Genomic DNA, 21,261 nt, shown 5'->3' with positions numbered 1-21,261 from the left:
GCAGGCTGATGTGCTGCATGATGGAGCTGCAGGCTGATGTGCTGCATGATTGAGCTGCAGGCTGATGTGCTGCATGATGGAGCTGCAGGCTGATGTGCTGCATGATTGAGCTGCAGGCTGATGTGCTGCATGATGGAGCTGCAGGCTGATGTGCTGCATGATTGAGCTGCAGGCTGATGTTCTGCATGATGGAGCTGCAGGCTGACGTGCTGCATGTTGAGCTGCAGGCTGACGTGCTGCATGATGGAGCTGCAGGCTGATGTGCTGCATGATGGAGCTGCAGGCTGATGTGCTGCATGATGGAGCTGCAGGCTGATGTGCTGCATGATTGAGCTGCAGGCTGATGTTCTGCATGATGGAGCTGCAGGCTGACGTGCTGCATGTTGAGCTGCAGGCTGACGTGCTGCATGATGGAGCTGCAGGCTGATGTGCTGCATGATGGAGCTGCAGGCTGATGTGCTGCATGATGGAGCTGCAGGCTGACGTGCTGCATGTTGAGCTGCAGGCTGATGTGCTGCATGATGGAGCTGCAGGCTGATGTGCTGCATGATGGCGCTGCAGGCTGACGTGCTGCATGTTGAGCTGCAGGCTGATGTGCTGCATGATTGAGCTGCAGGCTGATGTCCTGCATGCTGGAGCTGCAGGCTGACGTGCTGCATGTTGAGCACCTGTGGAGCTCAGTGGGCATCACTGCCCCGCGTCCGTGGGCTACAAATGAGCCAAGGGTCGCCGCTCAGCGGGGCGCCTGGTCAGCTTCACAGCTTCCAGGTTGGCCCCTTTTCACCTAATGATGCGCATCCAGGAAGCCGCTGATAGGAGCGCAGACAAAGGGCCCCGCAGGCGGGGAGGAGAAGCTCCAGATCTGCAAACAGTCCAGATCACGTGTTGGAGCGAGTTTTACGCACGCTTCTCCTATCGCTGCTCCTCAGAGAGGTTTTAAGGTCGCTCATTAAGCATCATCCTCCTCAGCTCGGTGCGCTGATTTGGGGATCTGTTTGGCCCCAGGGGCCCCGGAGTTTCCTCTGCGCAGAAGTTCCCTTTGAAAATGGAGCGTGTGCCTTTAAGGCGCCCGCCTGCCTGTCGCTTTGTGCTGCGGAGAGACTGACGCCCTGTGGACACAGTGGACACGGATCACCATCCTGGAGGAGTTAAAAAACAAAACAACCTCAGTCTCTTTCCAAAGGACTCACTGAGACCTTCTTTGCTGCGTTCAGGTGAGTTCAAAGCTCTCTGTTTATTCTCTGGTGTTGCGTTTGCGTGCGAGTGAAACTAAAAATGAGGTTTGAAGAAGAAGAAAAAAAAACAGAAAGTCGCTGAGGAATGAGGGAGCTAATGTCCCTCACATGTTTCTCTCCCTCATGTGAAGTAAAGACAATCTGAGCATTTAGGTGGAAACAAAAGAAAAGAGAAATCCAGAGCAGGGTGAGTTTGGAAAAGCGGGCAGAAAATGGATGAAAGCAGCTGATGTTGCCAGATGTGTTGCGCATATTGATATTTCCTCCACAACAGCAGCGTTGGCTTTGAATGAGATGTGACTGCAGGCCTTTTCTTCTCTTTGCCTTCTTTCCTTTCCTTTGGAGAAAGGAGTGTTTTGCATGACAGAGCAGTCATTTCCAGAGCGTTTACAGGGCAATTAGCCCTCGTTGTTTGACCTTTCAGATTTAAAGTTAGATTATGGATGCCAAGGAGATTGGTTTAGCACAGAAAGAGTCCCAGGTCTATGTTTTCAGTTTTAAATGAACCACAAAGCAACTGAAATGAAGTTTTCATTCTGTTACAGTCCTCTTACTGCCAGATGTTAGAAAGCCACCATAACATTTTTTAAGGAGAAATTAAAAGCGAAATAAATAAAAAACAATGTGGCAGGTCTTGGTCTCTTTAAACATCAGTTTTCAAGTCTTTCCACAGACAGTTTTTAATTGACTATACTATTCTAACACATGACTTGGTTTCAATGACTGTATTGCCTCAACAGCTTGCCATTAAACCCTCTAATCACCCATTTATTTATTTATTCATTGTCGGCCTTGGCAGCAGGGACACCTTTGTTTCTCTTGCTGTAGTTTTTTTTTTTCATTCTGATCCTTAATTTCATCAAAACAAGGGAGATGATTGGAGATTCAGAAGAAACAGCAACAAGTTGAATCCTGTTAACATCCTGGGAGAAGAAGTGGAGGTGGTGGAGGAGTATAAATACCTTGGTGTTCACTTGGACGACAAACTAGACTGGAGACACAACTGTCTGCAAGAAGGGACAGAGCAGACTGTACTTCCTAAGGAAGCTTAGGTCCTTCAGCGTTTGCAGTAAGATGCTACATATCTTCTAGAAGTCTGTTGTGGAGAGTGTGATCTCTGCTGGGGTAACAGCATAAGAGATAATGACTTATAAAAGCTCAACAAACTAATTAAGAAGGTCGACTCTGTTGTAGGAAATCCTCTAGAACGTCTGGAGATTATTTTACAAAGAAGAAGTCTTCATAAAGGGAAGAATATTATGGACATCCTTTATGGAGATCCTTCCTGCCTACAGATATCAACACCTACAAAACCTGTTTAAAAAAATAACCTATCAGTTACTGCAACATTTAATTTCCCTTTGGGATTACTAAAGTATTTTTGTTTTAAGGATTGCTGGAAAGTGAACTTCTCAGGTTGTCTGTAGCCTCTAACTGTTTTCCTCCTGGGTTTTCTGACCTGAATTCAGCTGCATCTATCATTTTATTATTATTAATAATAAAATCATCCACACAGCATGATGCTGCCACCACTTTGCTTCAGAACAGAGATGGCGTGTTTAGAATGGCATCACAAATAATTGTCCTCCCTTTAGCTGATGATCCAGAATGCTTTTTGAGCTTTTTGACAGTTTAATGCTGTCCTTAACGGGTCAGCCAGTCGACGTGAGCGTCCAAATGTTGGCTGCTTTTTTTGCTACCTTAACCATGCTAGGACAAAGGAAAAAAAAAACAGGACACCATTCAGATTTTTTTATCTGGAAAAATAAATGTAGAGATCCATGTATTTTCCTTCTAATTCACAGATATGTAGATCTTTCAGAACCTTTCTTTGTACTTTAGCTGCTTTGACTCCTAAAGCTTCTGAACTGTTTGGCAAAAAGCAATTCTTGAATTAGAATCGGGCTATGTTCTTTTTTTTCTCTCTTTAAGGTGTTGCGTGCCGGTGAGACTGTCAGGATGAGGTCTGCTCAGCTGATCCTCCCCTCCACAGCAGCTCTGCTCTTCCTCCTGTCAGGACTCTCTCTGACCTCCGGCTGCAACAAAGCCCTCTGCGCCAGCGACGTCAGCAAGTGCCTCATCCAGGTGAGGGCTTAAATCCACACCACAGAGCACGTCCACTTCCACCGTGCTCGAGCACAGGGCAGTAAGAGGATTCAGTTTTGTTCTTTTCTCCTCTGGCTTTGCAGCTGTTTTATATAAACATGCATTCTTGATTCTCTCGGCATGAGGAGTTACCATGAGAGTTTCAGGAGAAAAAAATACTCATAAGACTTCACAGTGGGCTTCCTTTAACTCGCTCTCATCATTCCAGAAGAAAGTTAACATCTGCAGGGAGGAATGTTGATGAATTCCTTTGATAAGCAGGAGAGAAGTCAAGATGGAGTTTTTTGTTTTTTTTTTTGTTTTTTTTCTTGAAGGGAGCAGAGATTTATTTTTCCAACCTCCACCTAAGCTGCTTGTTGAATTAAAGCCCAGGTTCCTTTTTTGATTTATGGCAATTTTTCCCTCGCTGACAACATCCAGTCCTGCACAGGCGGCTCTCTGCCACTGAAAGTTTGATGCATTCTTGGTAATTAAGGATAGCAAACAATCAGAGAAGGTATTGCTGCAGACTTTGCTGGCCTCCTTTCCTCCATCCTGTAGCCCTCTTTCTCCCATTATCATATTTTTAACTACAGCTTTTGCACAATCTTCTTTTCGTAGCTTAGACTGACCCCCTGCCCTGGAAGTGTGCATTTCTGGATGCAAAGTATAGCAGGTTTTATTTAAAGCAAAGCTGCTGTTGTTTGTCCACCCTAATCAAACATCTAACTATCATACCTTTTGCATTTCTGCACAAAACACGACCTTTGCTCCATATTAGAAGCCCAACAATTAGCTTGAAATAATAGTGCAGTTGGAGGCTCCAATTTAAAACACAGGATGGTCATTTCTGTTGCCTCGTTTACCCTGTATTATATACACCAGCTGCACACTGCTGATCTGCCTAAACATAGTTTACTAAAAGTGCCCTGCCTGTCAAAGCACAGCCAAGAACTAGTTACAAGTCTGCACTCCAGCTGTAATCGCAGCAAGTCTTTGCCCTGCATGGTTCGCTTGCATCAGGCATGCCCAAAGTCGGTCCTCGAAGGCCACTGTCCTGCAGGTTTTATGCATGCTTTTGCTGCACTGCAATCATCAGGATCAGCTGAGCTGAAGAAGGGAAATCTCTAAAACCTGCCGGACAGCGGCCCTCGAGGACCAACTTTGGACATGCCTGACTTGGACTATGTAAAGGCTTGTGATGGTCTAACACACAGGTGTCAAACTGGTTCCAGAAAGGGCCGTGTGGCTGCAGGTTTTCTTTCCAACCAAGCAATAGCAAACCAGACTCAAGTCACCTCATCAAGGGAGTCCAATCTGAATATAATGACTTGATGATACACAACACTTTCTGGAACCAGTTTGACACGCCTGGTCTAACAAAATACAGATGATTAAATACCAGAAATGACTATGAACAGCCTAACGGAATCATGGGCGATAGAGACTGATGATTGAAAAGAATTAAAAAAAAAGACATAATGTTAAACATTTATCTGTGGAAGTAGAATCAATCTTTGTATGCCCTTTATTGGGTTAAGGTCTGGACTTTGACTGGACCATAACACAGAGAGACCTCTTAGAGACTTCTTAGTAGCTTCCCTGTGCCTTGAACAAAGTCGCCCCTCGGCATGATGCTGCCTCTACCATTAAACAAAGAGGGGATGGTGTGTTCACAATAATACTTGGTATTATTTTCTGCTCTGAGTCGTTTTGCATGAAGGCTGTGATGCTAATATTTGGTCTCACCTGACCTTTATCTGCTTGTGCTCTCTATCCCTACTTACCTCACTTTGTTTCCCTGGCACTCTTCTTCAAAGGCCATATTGGTAGGTTTTCATTCTTGGAAGAGATTTTCCTAATCGTGCTGTGAACATATTGGCGACCTTTTTGGGATTATAAAATTTTCATACAGTTTTCCCGTATATAAGAAAAAGGCACTCGGTATTAAGGGAGCGGATGCTGCACAATACATTGTGAGTTTATATGGTCAGTGTGTGCAACATTTTTAACAGTAATTGTTTGCTAAAGTTTATCGAGTGCTGTGAACTTTCATATTTCTGATGTAATGTTTAGTTAGTATGACAAAGTCTCAGGTCATCAAATCATTGCACACAGAGGAAATTGTGGCAGAATGCTGAAGTGATAGAAGCCTGTCAGGGATGGTGCTGAAGCTTTAATCTCCACGAAGTTTTCACTACAAAGCTGGAAACTGATGAGTGAGCTCCAGCCTTCAGTCATTATTTGCTTGCAGATAAATTGAGTGACTTAATTTTTTTGACTACTTTGTGTCAGATGAAATCCCCTGTAAGTCAGTCCATATAAATGTGGAAAAATGTCAACGTTCAGATAGGTCTGAAACAATTTATCGGATTAATCACTTAATGGAATAATCATCAACTAATTTAGTAATCAATTCATAGTTAACTGGAGTATAGAGAGTGTAAATCGTACCTGTAGACAGAGGAACCCACTTAGAGCTGTAATTATGCCAAGAATTAAAAAAATATATATATATATATAAACAAGTTGCATTTAAGATTAAAAAAAAAAATGTCTCTGTCAATATTTTCAATCCAGAACTCCTCAAGTGGAAAGTTCTAGTTTCACTTTGTTTGATTTTCTAAAAAATCTTCTTTAAGGAACCTTTGGCTATCCGATTATTAATCGATTAATTGAAAAAACAATCTACAGATTAATCGATTTGCAAAATACTGGTTAGTTGCAGCCCTATGTTCTGAATATTTTTTCAGAGAATTGTGCCTTAAGGAGATTCTCTGTTCAGTTTTCTGACCAGCTGTTCAACTGATCAGGGTCTGTCTGACAAAATCGTCCAGTTCTAACAAAATCCTAACTCCAAAAAATGTTTGCTCTGACAAAAACGTTCCGCAGACAAGTTTGGATGCAATATTTCTAAGAAAGAAGTTGAAATTGGCCAAACTTGGAACTAGGAGGGCCAGTATTGGCCAGCTAGATCCTCATTGGTTCACCTTCAATCCATTTCTTCGAAACATCAGCAGTCCTACTGCTTTCTTTTCTTCCAGTTGGCTTATTGCTAATCAATGTAAGGAGCTCTGAGGCTGTGGCGACCCGTCGACACTAACTTGTTAATTGCCAGAGGGTAGAAGGATGACCTGTACGTGTGGTGAAGGAGAAACTTCTCCGCCTCCAGATGCTCTGTAGATGGTCCTTGTTGCTTGTGATTAGTCGGCTCTGCTGTTTAGAGCTCGCTTTTCACGCTCTGCTGCCACCTCCACTCATTTGTCTGGATTCTCTAAAACCCCTGAGGGTGGGAGAGCACGGAGGAGGGAGGTGAAGCTGAGGTCAGGAGGAGGTGTGTGTGTGTCTGTGAGTGTTTTGGGGGGGTTTATACTTTTTGGAACTTGAGAAGTGTGCAAAGAAGCCCAACCTGAGCAGGCCAGGCGGGGTTGTGGTGTGGGGGAGCAGGTTTCAAAGCGTTCAGGACACACGTTCACTTTCCAAAGCACTTCTGTCCCTGCAGCTGCTGAACTTTGACTGATTACTGGGGTTTCCACTTGAGAGCAAGAGAAGCCAAATAAGACCTTTTTAAGATAACCTAATCTGTCTCAACAAGGAAACTGCTTGTGCCGAATAGTTTGTCCTTTCATTTTTCAGTTGCTTAGGCTCAACATATTCAACTGGAAGTCCGAAAGAAATTCATCATAGGATGACAAAAACTAAACTGAACAAGAAAACAGAAGTCCCAAAATTTGTCACCTTTTTTTCCATTCAAGATTACAATTAACTTTTTTGTTTAGGAGAGAGCGGAACGTTTATAATAAGTGCTTCTGGAAGGGTGCTGGTCTCCAATCTGGCATTGGCCAGGTTGATGTGTGTAGTTTGAATTCAACACACTATCCATTATCCAAGGTAGGGATAATCAATACAATTCTTCACGCTGATTGGATAAATCACCAAGTGGCACCTGTCTCCAGCTGTTAGCCAATCACAGCAAGAGTAGAGCAGTGACAAATCACTTTCTTGATTTGCTTCACATCCAGCAGAGTTGACTGGAAAATAAATGTTTTCCAAATCCAGTTGTGAGTGACGAGCAACAAAATAACCCCTATAGGGTGCTGTATATAGGGAACACATTGGACACAGCCTTACAAGTCTTGCAAACCACGGAACTTCTTGCTGCAAGGCAACAGCACAACCCTTGCTCCAGACTACAAAACTGAAAAAGAAAGCAACCCTGATTATATTTTTCATGCAGTGATGTAGACATATGTAGACTTAGATTTAGACAAACTTTGTCATTTTTGTACATACAGGGTGTATACAAGATGAAATTTCATTCAGTACAATTCTTTAAGTGCACCAAGCTAGCGGTTTCCCATTCAATCAAATGGAGTTGTTGGGGTGTACTCAGTTTTTAACATGACTATTTGTCACCTTTCAGCTACCCCCTTTTTTTGTTGTCGACAAAGCAAGTTAATGGGGAGTGTTGGCCTAGTGGTCAGAGCAGTGTGCTTGTGCGCTCTGAGAAGGTTCCACGTACGGGGTTCGATCCCCACAGCCTGCACTCTGGGTCTCTGAGCAAAACCTTAAAGGGCGGATTATACTTCTACAACCGCACACATCAAATGTCACTTGGGTCTGGTCACGAACCAGTTTTGCTGCTATGCTTCTGCACTGTCAGTTTGGAATTTCTAGGGATGCACAGCAGTTTCCTGCCAAAGCACAAGGGGGGCCTATTCAAGAACTCGCTAGAACTTCAGCGGATGGTCACGAGAACTTCTTCCGCGGTGTCAGCGGGAGTGTTTATTTTCCTAAACAACAATGGCGCATCTGGAAGATATCAAGGTCAAGGAGATGGATCTAGAGTATCTATTGTAGTTGTTCCTTGGTTTTTAATTTTAAAATGGTGCGCTCCGGCACCGAATCGAGAAGGATGACCACACAGATACCCGGAAAGTCATACCAAGGACCAATCACAGCTGCTTTTTGTCTGCGCACTTCCGCTTGAGGTCTGCGCGGGTTTGTGACCGTCCGACGTGTAGTCAGGATTTGTTTGAGGTGCACAGCGACAGATTTGACAGTTGCAGAGGCTATGCGTCAGAAGTATAAATTGGCCTTAACGCCACACTGCTCCACGAGCGCCACACAATGGCAGCCCACTGGTCCACAAGGGGATGGGTTAAATGCAGGGAGGAAATTTCTCCAGTGTAAGATGAATAAAGTTCAATTCTTATTAATGGCTGTTTATGAACTTCCGCCCCAAACCCTTACCCCTCAATCACTCTATAGAGCGGAGACTATATAGTGGACTTAATAGTGAACTCAGCTAACTGAGCATTTGGAGAGATGATCACTACTTTTCGCTCCCCTTTGGCCACTTAACTTCTCCTCCCCGCATGGTGCCATCTTTATTATTTGTCGCCGCTACTGGGTAGCGACACACTTTGGCCAGGGCGGCCACCATGACAGAAAATCCCATAATGCTTTTCGAGAAAAGCTCTCCTCAAAAAGCATTCTGATATATATCTGCTCATCTTGTGACCATGGATGATCACTACTTTTCAAGGTGCACTGTGGGAAATTTTGAGTCCACTACTGTTTCGTCCACTAGACGTCATTAAAAATGGCATAAGCACTATTTAGTGCCCTATATATTGATTAGGGCGGATGTTCCGGCACGGCCAATATGACTGCCTCACAGATTTCTGGCAAAGTTTTTATGCCCTTCCTGACCAAACCTACAACACATCCATGTCTGCTCTATTAAAGAAAAAAGGAATATTTATGAGTTCTTGAAATGCTGCTTCAAGAGTTATAATTAGAGATGGGATCAAGTCTTTATCAGAGGTTTAGAGGTAGAGAGGCTGGTGATTATGTGAGACGTGTGTGGTTTTGCAATCCCTCCCAGCTGAGTCATTTCAGTCTTTTATCATTGCAGAGAGGGTGTTTACACGGTTGCTGAGAAGATGAGAAAGAAGCAGTGCTGAGAAGGAACGCCAAAAAGAAAGTAGAGTGAAGAAAATGAGGGGCAAAACAAGGGAGAAAGGCAGTTCTGGAGGAGAAAAGCTTGTTATTAAGAGGGGGAGCTCTCTGCCCTGTTCTGTTCTCCAGGTGTTTTCTTGCCCTTCTCTCCTCCTGTTCCTCCCCCATTATTGTCGTGACCTTGACGTGGAGGAATGTGCTCCCTGCTCTGAGTCGAGAGGGAAAAGGAGGGTTTGTTTTTAAAAGATCCTGCTGCTCAAAAGGGCTTAGATCTACCAAAGATACAGATCCAGCTAAACATTTAATACACTCTGTTGTTGTTTTTTTCATTTGCCTACAAGGCAAATGAAAAAATGTTTGAAAAAATGTTTTTTTCATTTGCCTACAAGGCAAATGAAAAAAAAAGCAGTAAAAAATATGTATATTTAATATAACTTAACATTGTTAAGTTATATTAAATATACATATTTTTTACTTGCTAAGATGTTCTGTCTTTGTTAAGTTTATTCCTGACTTGAATTTAAGGCTTTAGAGTTAAGATATAATACACAGGTTTGTGTTTTTTAAACCATCCCAATCCCTGTGTGATTTAGACTGAGTGGTAAACAGTCAATAGACTTTATTTGATCTTACTTCCAGTCAGAGGCTTTTGTAGCTTTATGAGTCATGCACATTTTGCAGACTGCACCTTTGTTTTTGAATTTCTTGGTTTAACAAGAAGTTGCACTAATGTGATGTGACTCATGAGGTAAAGTGGAGCAAAACTGAGGAGCTGAGAAGGACTGCAGCTGCAGATCTAAGAGTGGATCTGAATTTATGAAATAATTGACTTTGGGTTTAAATATTCAGACTTTTGGAAATATAATTACACACCTGTAACTTTTCCATGTTTTCTCAGTTTAAAAAACACACCCGTCCTCACATTATATTGTGTTTTTATTCGATAGACTAACACCAAGAGGTGTATATTTTTGAAAAATGAAAGTATGTTTGTATTTAGCTCCCTGACTCACTGCTTTAGATCCACATTTGTTTTCATTACACCTTTTGGAGTATGTCTCCACCAGCTTTTTTATATTTAGACAATTAAGTTCCTGCCCCTACTCTGGCCAAAAATTTAAATACATATCTCTATTTTTTTGAAAGATATTTTGATTTCAGTCAGATTTAATGCAGAGCACCTCGGAGCTTAAATCTTGAAGATCCGATCCTGGCTCTATGTTCACCACAAAGTCCTGATAGAAGGCTGGCCTCTGCTACAGTCTTTTTCTATATTGTCTTTGAACTTGAGCAGTTTCTCACCCCAGCTAAAGAAAGGCACACATACAACATGATGCTACCATCACCATGCTTCACAGAGCGAATGACATGTTCTGGGTGACGTTCATTGTTGTTTATTATTTAACCCCTGGTGGTGTTCTCACTGTAGGCCAGATAGTACACTTTTGGTCCCCTCTAACCAGACCATTGCTTGGTCCAAGACATGTGTTGAGTTACACCGTGAGATTTCTGTAAAAGTAAAAAAAAACAATCTACTAAAAAAACCACTCGTTAACCCATTTAGGCCGGGAAAGCATTACCGCATTTCTACCATTCAAGCCGGGGGTGCTGTTGCGTCATTCTACCATTGACGCCGGGAGAGCATATAAGTCAAGCAAGAAGAAAGAAGTTTTTTTCAAGCAAACATGGAGGAGTTTGACAGAGAAGAGTTGTCGGAAGGCAGTGATTTTGAGGAGTGTGTCGGCTTTGATGACGGTATAGATGAAATGATGACTTTGAACGCGCTGAACCAATCGAACTACCACCGCAATGCACGGAGTGTTTTCAACCGCACACCTGGAGTGAAAGTTGATTTGCCTGCAGACGCCACACCGCTGCAGGCATTTGAGCATATTTTTAATGAAGAACTTTGGATGCATCTAGTTACCGAGACGAATAGGTACAGTGACCAAACAAACCAAACTCCAACAAGAGCAAAGATGGCAAAGTGGTCACCCGTGACTGTGACGGAGATGAAGACATTTATTGGGCTGTGTATGTAAACCTCTCTTCAGGACGCAGTTCCCCCAAAATATGTCCCGGGACAGATTTGTGGCCATCTGGAGGTAGGTTGTATGCAATTTATAACACAGACATATGCATTATTATGCATAATAATACTGTTAATAAGTAATCATCAGATAGTTATTTATGTAATGTTTGTTCTTTATTTTGAAAACGTTTTATATTGCACATTCTCAATGAAGACTTGATCACATATGGAAAAAATAAAAGGTTGAATTTTTTTTTTTTTTGATTACTGCTTTTCACATTTTTTTTTTTGGAAGAATTTCAAAGATAAAATATATTTTGAGTTCTATCTGCTACAGAAGCTGAGATATCAATAATTAAGGCGTTGACACAGTTGCTGAATTTACAGAAAAACTTCAGGTTTTAGGGGTATTTTTTAAAATCGGCCATAGGTTTTTAAGGTGTTTTTTCCAGGCGTTTTAGGCCTAAATGGGTTAAAGGGGGGGGACTGTCTCCCTTTAACAATCCCCCCTTTAACGACCGACCTTCAGAATCATAGACAGGTTTCAGATATTACAGGCTAACAATGGAACCAAACGACCTGCTCGTCGGTTTCAATTTGCATGTTTCCAAGCAATAAAAGGCCTTGTCTATATGAGACTCAAACTCCCTGCGGATCCACACATTTATATTGAGAAAGATTCCTGGAGGAGAAGCGAAAGGTCTTCAAACCTTGGAAACCAAGTCCAGAGGATTGTTTTTTCTTTAAAACTTATACGGAATGACTATGACCTGGATGACTGAGAATCTTCATCAGCATACTGTGAGATTTGTGTACAGCGGATAGTTGAGGAACTCTGCAGCTCCTCCAGAGTCACAGTGGGCCTCTTGGCTGCTCTTCTGAAAAAGCTTAGGTGTACGGCCTAGTTTTGATGAGATTGCAGCTGTGCTATACTAAGGTAATGAATTGAACAGAGCTCTGTAGAATGGTCAAGGTTGAGGTATCATTTTATTAACTATATTTGATTTAAACATTTCAAAAGCTTCCTTTCTGGTGGTCTGCTTTGGTCCTCATGATGATATTTGTTCTTCCCAGAACGCCTGGATTTACACACACGGGGACTCTTCTCTTTTAATGAATAGGTATCTTATTTAAAGGTTTATGAGTGGAAAAATAATATGATCTATTTCTAGATACACTTACAATTTCACTGCACTAACTTATTCTATCAGATAAAATCCGAATAAAGTAGAAGTTTGTTGCTTTAATTTAGAAGAAGTTCAACAGATTAGATAAGTGACTGCAACGTGCAATTATATAATTTAAATCCTGGTTTTGTTTAAATTTACTTGTGTTTTATTCCACAAATTGAGACCAAAACCCAAGTAGACCCTCTCATATCTTGAAAGGCAATTGAACTAAATTAATCTTTATTTTTACAGCTATGTTTATGCAGTTAAGTCGGTTGTATATGAATTTAATGTTAGGTAGTTTTGGGAACATGAAGAAGTGAAGTATTTACCTCATTGAGACGTGTTGTATTTAATGTAGAGAACATGTTTGTTGTCTATAATGCTTTACCCACTGCAGTAGATTGTCATGATATAAAGCAAGCATTCCTTAAAATGTTCCTGAATGCGCAGCTCAGACCTGAGCCACCATAAAGGGAGAAGGATTTAAAAACCATGAAGACGAACAAGTCTGGACCTGCTTTATTCTTGGATGCAGAAGCTGTTTCTTCTCATGTTTACCTGAGGTACCGTCCTATGTGGTCGTCTTGCATTCTTTGTTTGGTACCACTGAAGGCTCTACTGTAATAGTTGGTGTACTGGGAAAAAAAAAACGATTGGTTGTCCTTTCTGTTGATGGATTAATCACAAACTTCCTGTTTGAACAGCTTGTCTCCTGGCTGTCGTTTCACTGCACAGAAACAGCACTTCTTAGAGTTTTCAATGATCCGCTTTTAACTGCAGACTCGGGTGACTGCTGTTTTAGTCTCGTTTGACTTTACTGTTGCTTTGGAGACACTGACTGGATCATGTTTTATTTTCCCATCTGAGTCAGCTCGTCTCTGTTTTTTATTAGACTTAGACTTAGACTTAGACTTCTTTATTTGTCATTTTGTATGCACAGGGTGCATACAGAACGAAATTGCGTTACATACAGCTTATGAACGTTGCATTGATATTTCACAATGGCACGAGTTATAGAAAAATACAAAAAGTGCAGCAGTGGTCAAAGTGTGAACAGTGCAGAGGATAAGAGACAGTGTGCAAGTTGCAGTGGTTCAGTGCAAAATGGCATTTGTGCAAAAAATGCGTTATTGAATCTTACTCTAAGTCATGTCAGACTGAAGAGTTTTTTTTTTCTGTCCAGTTTAGTCAGTTTTCCTCTGCTTATGCCCCTTGAATTTTGGGGTACTCCATTTTAGGTCCTCTATTTACATATGTGGACAGTTGGTGAAACAAAGTCTCATCAACAGATAATCTTCAGATTTATCTTCCCATCAAGGAAAGTGGAAACCATTCAGTACATCATCCATTAACACTTGAAACTACATGAAAACCTGTATGGGGTCGGATGGAGCGATACTAATTGAAGCCTCGTTTGCACAACCAGAACCAAACATGGAGAAGCAACATTTAGTTCCTATGCTCCACTATTCTGGAACAGAATCCCAGAAGACTGTAAAAGTGCTGAAAGACTGAGTTCTTTTAAGTAAAAGTTAAAAACGCATTTATTCAGAGCTGCCTTTGACTGTTAACTGAGGTATCCTTAGTTTAAGCATGTGGTCGAACTGTTTTGTTTTTATATTTATTTCCTTTTTTCTGCCTTTCCCCCTCTTTTTCTCATGTAAATCACCTTCAATTGTCTTTGTACTGGATTGTGTGAAATAAATCAACTTGCCTTACTGAGGTCTATCATGTACTGCTGTCAGGAATCTTTGAGTATTTCGTTTTTTACGCCGCCCATATTTCAGGTCTGCTGACGTGTAGCAGGCATGTTGAGCAAATGACCCCCTATGGGACTGATTTTTATCGTTTAGATTTATTTATATGTTAAATTGGTCACGCATCTCTTTATCTGAAGAATAATTGACTGCAGCATGCTCCCAGAAGTGGTTTGAGGTCAGAACTCCGGATGCTTGTAGATGTTTCTAGAAGTCGTCTTGTGACGCGAGTAGAACAAGCTGATGTTGATGTTCTCCAGCAGTCTTCCTCTTAACGTGAGGAAGGCTGAGACTTTCAATGGTTTTTGGTCCCTTGTGAAAAACCCTTTTTCAAGTTGGCTTTTAAATTCTAATTGAGCGGGAAAATTAGGCTGATTTTTTTTTATTTATTGTTACTTTCTGCTTTTAGCTATTCTTAATGTTTCTCTATTTCTTTTTGTCTTATTGTTCATTTTTCTTTTAAATGTGTGAATTTATGCTCATGCCATTTTGTTGATTAAATGATTTTTTTCCTTTTTGTCTCTGTTTTGTAATGCATCATTCCTCTAATGGGTTTTAATGTATTTCTATGTTCTAACAATCCTTAAACAAGGCAAAGTATTGCTACATCCAGACAGAACAGTCACCGTCTGTTTTATTTCTTAGTGCTGTTGTGTTTTGCTAACGTATGTTTCCACGTGTCGCCTGCAGGAGCTGTGCCAGTGCCGTCCCTCTGATGGAAACTGCTCCTGCTGTAAAGACTGCATGCTGTGTCTGGGGAACCTCTGGGAGGAGTGCTGCGACTGCGTTGGTAGGTGCAGGAGTCTTATTTGTTACAGGCGTTGGTTTTAAAGGTCAGTCAGCTCTATTTTGGTGTCGGAAAATTTTACACAGCGCCCAAAGCCTGCTGCTGATGAAACACTACTGGTGGAAAGTATTTGACCGAACATCAGAGAGGAAAGACCCAGATGCAGGTTCATCACATTGGATTCAGCATAGTTTATTTAGTTTTTCCTTTTAAATCATTGATGTAGGTAAAGACGCAATAGGTAAGCAAGCCGCAAATAGAGCAACTTTTAAAGAAAATGTTTTGTCAGGTGTTTGTTAGAAGATGTATATATAAAGCAGGACTATGTTTGTATGAGTAATGCTTGGAAGTCTGGAAAAGTAACAGGACATTTTCACAGGTCTGAAAAACCGCAGTAAACAAAGACATATATCTATTTACAAATACAAATCCTCTTCCATCCTTCCATCCCTGCCTCCTTTGAGTTTTGCTTCCTAATCTAATTCCGCAGAAGAGCCTGTAACCATATATAATAGTCTATACAGCCCACATAAGCCCAAGATCTTAAAGTTAGAATCTGGAAGAGTGTATCTAAATCCCTTAATTTAACCCATTCCCTTGGGGAGCAGTAGCTGCCATTGCGTGGCGCCCGGGGAGCGGAGTGGGGTTAAGGGTTTTGCTCAGGCACCCAAAGTGCAGGCTGTAGGGATCGAACCGGGTACTTGCAACCTTCTCAAAACACAAGAGCACTGTTCTAACCAACACCGCCCAACTATATCTCATTCAAAAGGATATGTTGGTTAAGAAACTTTTAGAAATCTGTCTCTTTTTATAGTTTTTAGTCATTAGCAAAGGAAAAAATGTGCTGGATGGACGGACGGATGTTTATCTGCATTTTTTGGCGATTATATCCTATAAAATAAACAGTTGTAGGTAGAGGGATTGCTCTACTGCAGAACGCCACTGGAGACAAAGACCTGCTGCAACGTAATAATAATATAACTTTACTGATCTCACATTGGAGAAATTTACCTCTACATTCAACCCATCCCCTTGGGGTGCAGTGGGCTGCCATTGTGCGGCGCCTGGGGAGCAGTGTGGGGTTAAAGTTTTGCTCAGAGACCCAGAATGGAGGCAGTGGGGATCGAACCAGGTATTTGCGACGTTTACACGGTTGCAACCTCAGAGCATCAGCGCATTGCTCTAACCACTTCGCCAACACTCCCCCATTCATTGCTGTTATTTTCCAGTGTATTTAGTTGAAGGATTGTTGTGTTTCTTTCCCTTCTGCTACTTTGCAGGTCATTCAGCTCCTCCCTATTTCTGCATGCTTTGTTTTCCAATTTTTTTTTTTTTTATCTTTTTGCAGTTTTTTTTTCAAAAGAAATTTTGCTGTTTTGTTTGCAACAGATTAAAAAAAGAGAGATGAGTTGAATGCTTTAGCAACCCATATGTTGCCACTCTGTTGACACAGCATCAGGTTCTTTGCAGCAACAACACGTTTCTAACGATTCGCTTACCGAAACAAACATGATTTAACTGCAAGCAGAGGTCTGTTCTTCTCTGACTCTGGAGATCACAGATGCAAACCAGTGAGCAGCTCTGACTGACAGATATAGCTGTGCTTGCTGACATGCAGGCTTTATTAAAATGCTTTCATGTGGAACACAAGAACAACGATCTGAGAACCAAACTCTATGCTGCTGCAGCTGCTGCTAAACAGATGTTGGAGCCGCATTCTCTTACTGGACGGGCCTTTTACAACACATCGAGGAAATGTCGTAGCTCAGAGCAAATATATCGTCTTCATTTATGTTTTCTCCCCGTTTTCACTGTCCATTTTCCACTTAAAACAACTTATCTGTGCCAAACTCTGACTGCTTTGAAGTGAGAGTGAGAGCAGGAAGGAAGATTTAGGAGGCTCATTGGAGAAGCTTGGATAAAAAAAAAAAAGGGGGGGGGGGGTGGAGCAGTGAGGGAGAGAGGACCCATGAGTGTGTTTTATCTAAAACAGCTGCTCTGGCTCTGCTTTTAGCATCGGCTTGTAATCCAAATCCTCTGTCAAACTCCGTCCCCCATTAAATGATTTACCCATTAGCTGTAATTCACTTGGACTCATTGCACAGGGTTGGAAAATTGTATCTAGGGATGCGCGGACTTTTTCACAATTGCTACTGTTAGTTAAGGCCGGTTTAACACTTCATTTATATCAACTGAGATAAGACACTTCTTTTTTAAAGCTGGTTTAAATATATTTCTATTTTTCCTGATGCTTCTCTGCAGGGATGTGTAACCCCAAGAACTACAGCGACTCCCCCGCCACCTCCAAGAGCACGGTGGAGGAGCTTCACCGCCCCATCCCCTCGCTCTTCCGCGCCCTGACGGAGGGCGATGCGCCCATCAACATGATGGTGGTCTCCTTCCCCGTGGCTGAGGAGTTCACGCACCACGAGAACCTGGTTTCCTTCCTGGAGTCCCTTAACAGCCAACCCCAGAACGTGTCGGTGCCTGGGAACAGCATCCACAGCAGCTTTGATCCTCATGGTAAAAACAAAATGTATTCTCACCTTTTCTTACAGAGCATTACCATGAAACGATGGAGGAATGATTACTTTAGCTAAAAAACACACACATATCATCATACTACCCCATCATATTTACTAGTAGGAATACATAATCTTAAGGGACAAACTAGAGATTAGCACTATATTTAGAAAAATAGAAAAATTTTAGCATTTAAGGTTTTAATAGTTATTGTTTCATTCATATGTTCTCACATTTAAACATTCAGTCTCCCATGTATGTTATCTAGTAGACTGGAGGTCTAGTAGACTAGGGGGGTCCACAAAGGTTTTTTATTTTTTATTTTTTTTTCTTCATTTCCCCTGATTGAAATGTCTTTAAATACACTGTAGTAAACAGTTAAATGGAGGCAGATAATGTCTTTCAGTCATCAATTCCAGTGGCACTTCTAGACCAAATTCTGAAAAAGTTTAAAAAACAACCCACTGGGCTAGCTTTCCAAGGTTTGAAGATGTTTCGCTTCCCATCCAGGAAGCTTTCTCTATTCAAAATCTCTGGATTTGCATTGAGATGAGGCTTTATATAGTGGACCAAAAACAAGGCCTTGCATCCTAAAGATAAAACCCGCAGACTGAATATGAGCGGAGTGGTATATGCTGTTCAGTGCAGCGAGGAATGCTCTGATCTTTATATTGGAGAAACCAAACAACCTCTCCACAGACGCATGGCCCAACACAGAAGAGCGGCCTCCTCTGGACAAGACTCTGCCGTACATCTACACCTTGTGGACCAGAATGTTCACATTCTGGATTGAGAAAATAGGTGGTTTGAGAGGGGCGGGAAGGAAGCCATCTATGTCAAGAGAGAAAAAACAACCTTAAACAGAGGTGGTGGACTCAGATTCCAGCTTCCAAAAACTTACAATTCAGTTATTGAGTTGATTCCTTCCAGGTATCCCAAACCCCACCTCATTACCGGTGAACAGAGTACCTCCTCTCTTCAGCCAGGTAAACAATGCCCCCTTTAACGACCGACCCTTCACAATCATAGACAGGTTTCAGATATTACAGGCTAACAATAGAACCAAACGACCCACTCATGAGGTTGAATTTGCATGTTTCCAAGCAATACAAGGCCCTGTTTTGAATTGAGAAAGCTTCCTGGATGGGAAGCGAACAGTCTTCAAACCTTGGAAACCAAGTCCAGTGGATTGTTTTTTTTCAACTTTTTCGGAATAGCTATGACCTGGGTGACTGAGAATCTTCATCATCATATTCTAGACCAAATGTACCAGGGGTCCAGGAAGGGGGCAGCATGTTTTCATGGGGGCACAGAAAAGCATGTAATAAAAAACAGGGCAAGGGATTCAAATATATTAAGAGAGCTGCATGAGAATGTCTATTCAAATAGGTTTAATTAAAATTCCATGTCCTATTAGTTCAATATACATTCATAGTTTAGGAATTTTACATATTTTTGACTTAATTTAAGTTAAAATTATCGTTTTCTATAAAATCTGAATTAGAACAAAAAAAAACTTGATAAATTCAGCTGTAAAAATTAGAGCAACTGAAATCTGTCAAAAAGAAATATTGTTAAAATCAATTTTATTAAATTAAAGGCTGCTGTTTGCCACAAGGCATCTAAGGGATACGGTAAACATGTGGAAGAGTTTGCTCTGGTCAGATAAAACCAGGCAGGGAAGTAATACTGAGTATCACCCTGATGTACAACCCCCCCACCAACATGTTAGTGGTAGCATCATGCTGTGGGGGCTTTTAGGGGATAAGAAAGCTATTCAGAGACGAGAAGAGGGATTGACCTACAAGAAGGAGGAGAACTGCAGAGCAAGGGTTTGGATCAAAGCATATTCATGTTTGAAAATGGCCTAATCAAAGTCCAGACCTATTTAAAAATCTTTATTTAAGCCCCTAGTGGATTTATAATTTTTTTATTTTTTAAATATGCATATAGGAAAGGGAGGGAAAGACAAGCAGTAAAGTTTATAAATATGAATATAAGTATCCTTTATTGACCTACAGTGGTGAAATTCATTCTCTGTAGAAGAATTAGTTAAAGCTAGTAGAGACTTATTCCAAAACAGTATAAATCTAAATATCTAACAGTGCATCACTTGTAAGTGCGCACAACTTTGTTTAAACTTCTCACATAAAATCTTAAATAAAATCTTTTGGTTGTAATATATATATTTGAAAATGTTTAAGGGCTCATAAAACAAAGCAGGCTAGTATATATCTAAGAAGCTTTAAAATAAACAAATATGATTTTTAAAAATTTATTATAGGGCTTTGATATGGAAACTCTTGGACTCGCTCTGACCATCCATCAGCTCCACATTTTTACTATGTGAGATGAAACCATGTTTGGATGCCTTTCCTTGCTTTGTTGTTTTCATATGTCTTTTATGTTCCCCCTTAACCAGCACTGCTGATTATAAAGTTACAGCATTCCCACAAAGCTGAGCAGTTAGCTCATTACACCCACCTAAAACACATGGTCTCACTTCGCTACAGCAAACCCATTAAGTAAAAGTGGAAACAATGAGGGCTAAAGGTAATTATGTGTTTTTGTGAAGCATGTTTTGCTGGATTTAGGACTCAACCTGCTTCCTTTTCTTTCCAGAGAAAATGTGCACTGTGGTTTACTTTGACGACTGCGTGTCCATTCGTCAGTGCAAGCAGTACTGTGAGTCAATGGGAGGATCAAAGTACCGCTGGTTTCACAACGCCTGCTGCCAGTGCATCGGTCCGGAGTGCCTGGACTACGGCAGCAAGGCCGTGAAGTGCGTGAACTGTCTTTTCTGACCCGAACCGATCTCATATCTGGGTACATGTCGGTTTCAAATGTCTGGTATGAACCAGAGGACTGAGGGAAGAGAAACCTATGACTGTTATATGTTAGCATTCCTCAGTAACCGTGTAAAATAAGCCCCGCCTCCTCCCTCTCCTATCCCTGCAAAGGATTTTTTTATTCTGCTGTTACTGTATATTTTTAGATATGTCTTCCATAGTGTTTTTTACTAGAGGTGTATATGAATAATGTATTTTTGCAATTATTGTCAGCAAAATCCCAGTCTTTTACCGAATAAAGAAAAGATTTGGTAACATGGCTTTTTGTGTTTTAAAGGTTGGTCTTACGAATAATTTCACACCCTTGTCCTTCAGTTTGTGAAGGATTCTTCAATATAACGCTGAAACCGATGTTCTTAATTTAGGACCTTGAGAACTTGGTTGTTTTGGATCTTCTGGGTCTGGTTTTCTGATGTTCTCGAGTCAACATGTCTGTTCTGTACCAAACCTCACTCGCATTTATCACTAGAAAAAGGTTACCTTTTCCCTTTGGAAATGGAGTTCCCAAAGGCTCCATTTTAGGATGCCTCGAATTGTAGCTCCTAGCTCTCATTCCTAGCTCTAATCCTTTCTCTCCTTCCATGGGGTCAACAGTGAGAACACTATCCAGGGTAGGAAAGGAGCTCTGGACTGCTATCCTGAATCCAAACACCCTTCAGCCCTCCAGACGTCTTAATAGTCATGCATGACTTTGGTCAAATTAGGACTGCAGCCCTCTGGAAAAAAAAAAACTACAAAAGTTATGCAAATGTATAGAACAGATAAAGCTCTCCATTATAAAATGACAAATGTATAATTGTTTGTGTCACATAGTTCACAAGCACATGGGTTAAATGCATAGGGTAAATTTCTCCAAA

General features: G+C 41.3%; 1 protein-coding gene across 1 annotated transcript; it reads left to right on the top strand.

Moving 5' to 3' along the window:
• The first annotated feature begins 865 nt into the window (after positions 1-865).
• On the top strand, positions 866-20,663 carry twsg1a (twisted gastrulation BMP signaling modulator 1a). Its single transcript, XM_038290894.1, has 5 exons — positions 866-1,214; positions 3,168-3,320; positions 14,936-15,035; positions 17,295-17,555; positions 20,178-20,663. The coding sequence occupies exons 2-5, from the start codon at positions 3,195-3,197 to the stop codon at positions 20,357-20,359; spliced, it is 669 nt and encodes a 222-aa protein (XP_038146822.1). The 5' UTR covers positions 866-1,214; positions 3,168-3,194; the 3' UTR covers positions 20,360-20,663.
• Positions 20,664-21,261: the final 598 nt, after the last annotated feature.

Source organism: Cyprinodon tularosa, unplaced genomic scaffold, assembly GCF_016077235.1.
Source record: "Cyprinodon tularosa strain WSP-4 unplaced genomic scaffold, ASM1607723v1 ctg29, whole genome shotgun sequence".
In the NCBI taxonomy this organism is placed as follows: Eukaryota; Metazoa; Chordata; class Actinopteri; order Cyprinodontiformes; family Cyprinodontidae; genus Cyprinodon; species Cyprinodon tularosa.
This window is presented reverse-complemented; position numbering and strand designations above follow the sequence as displayed.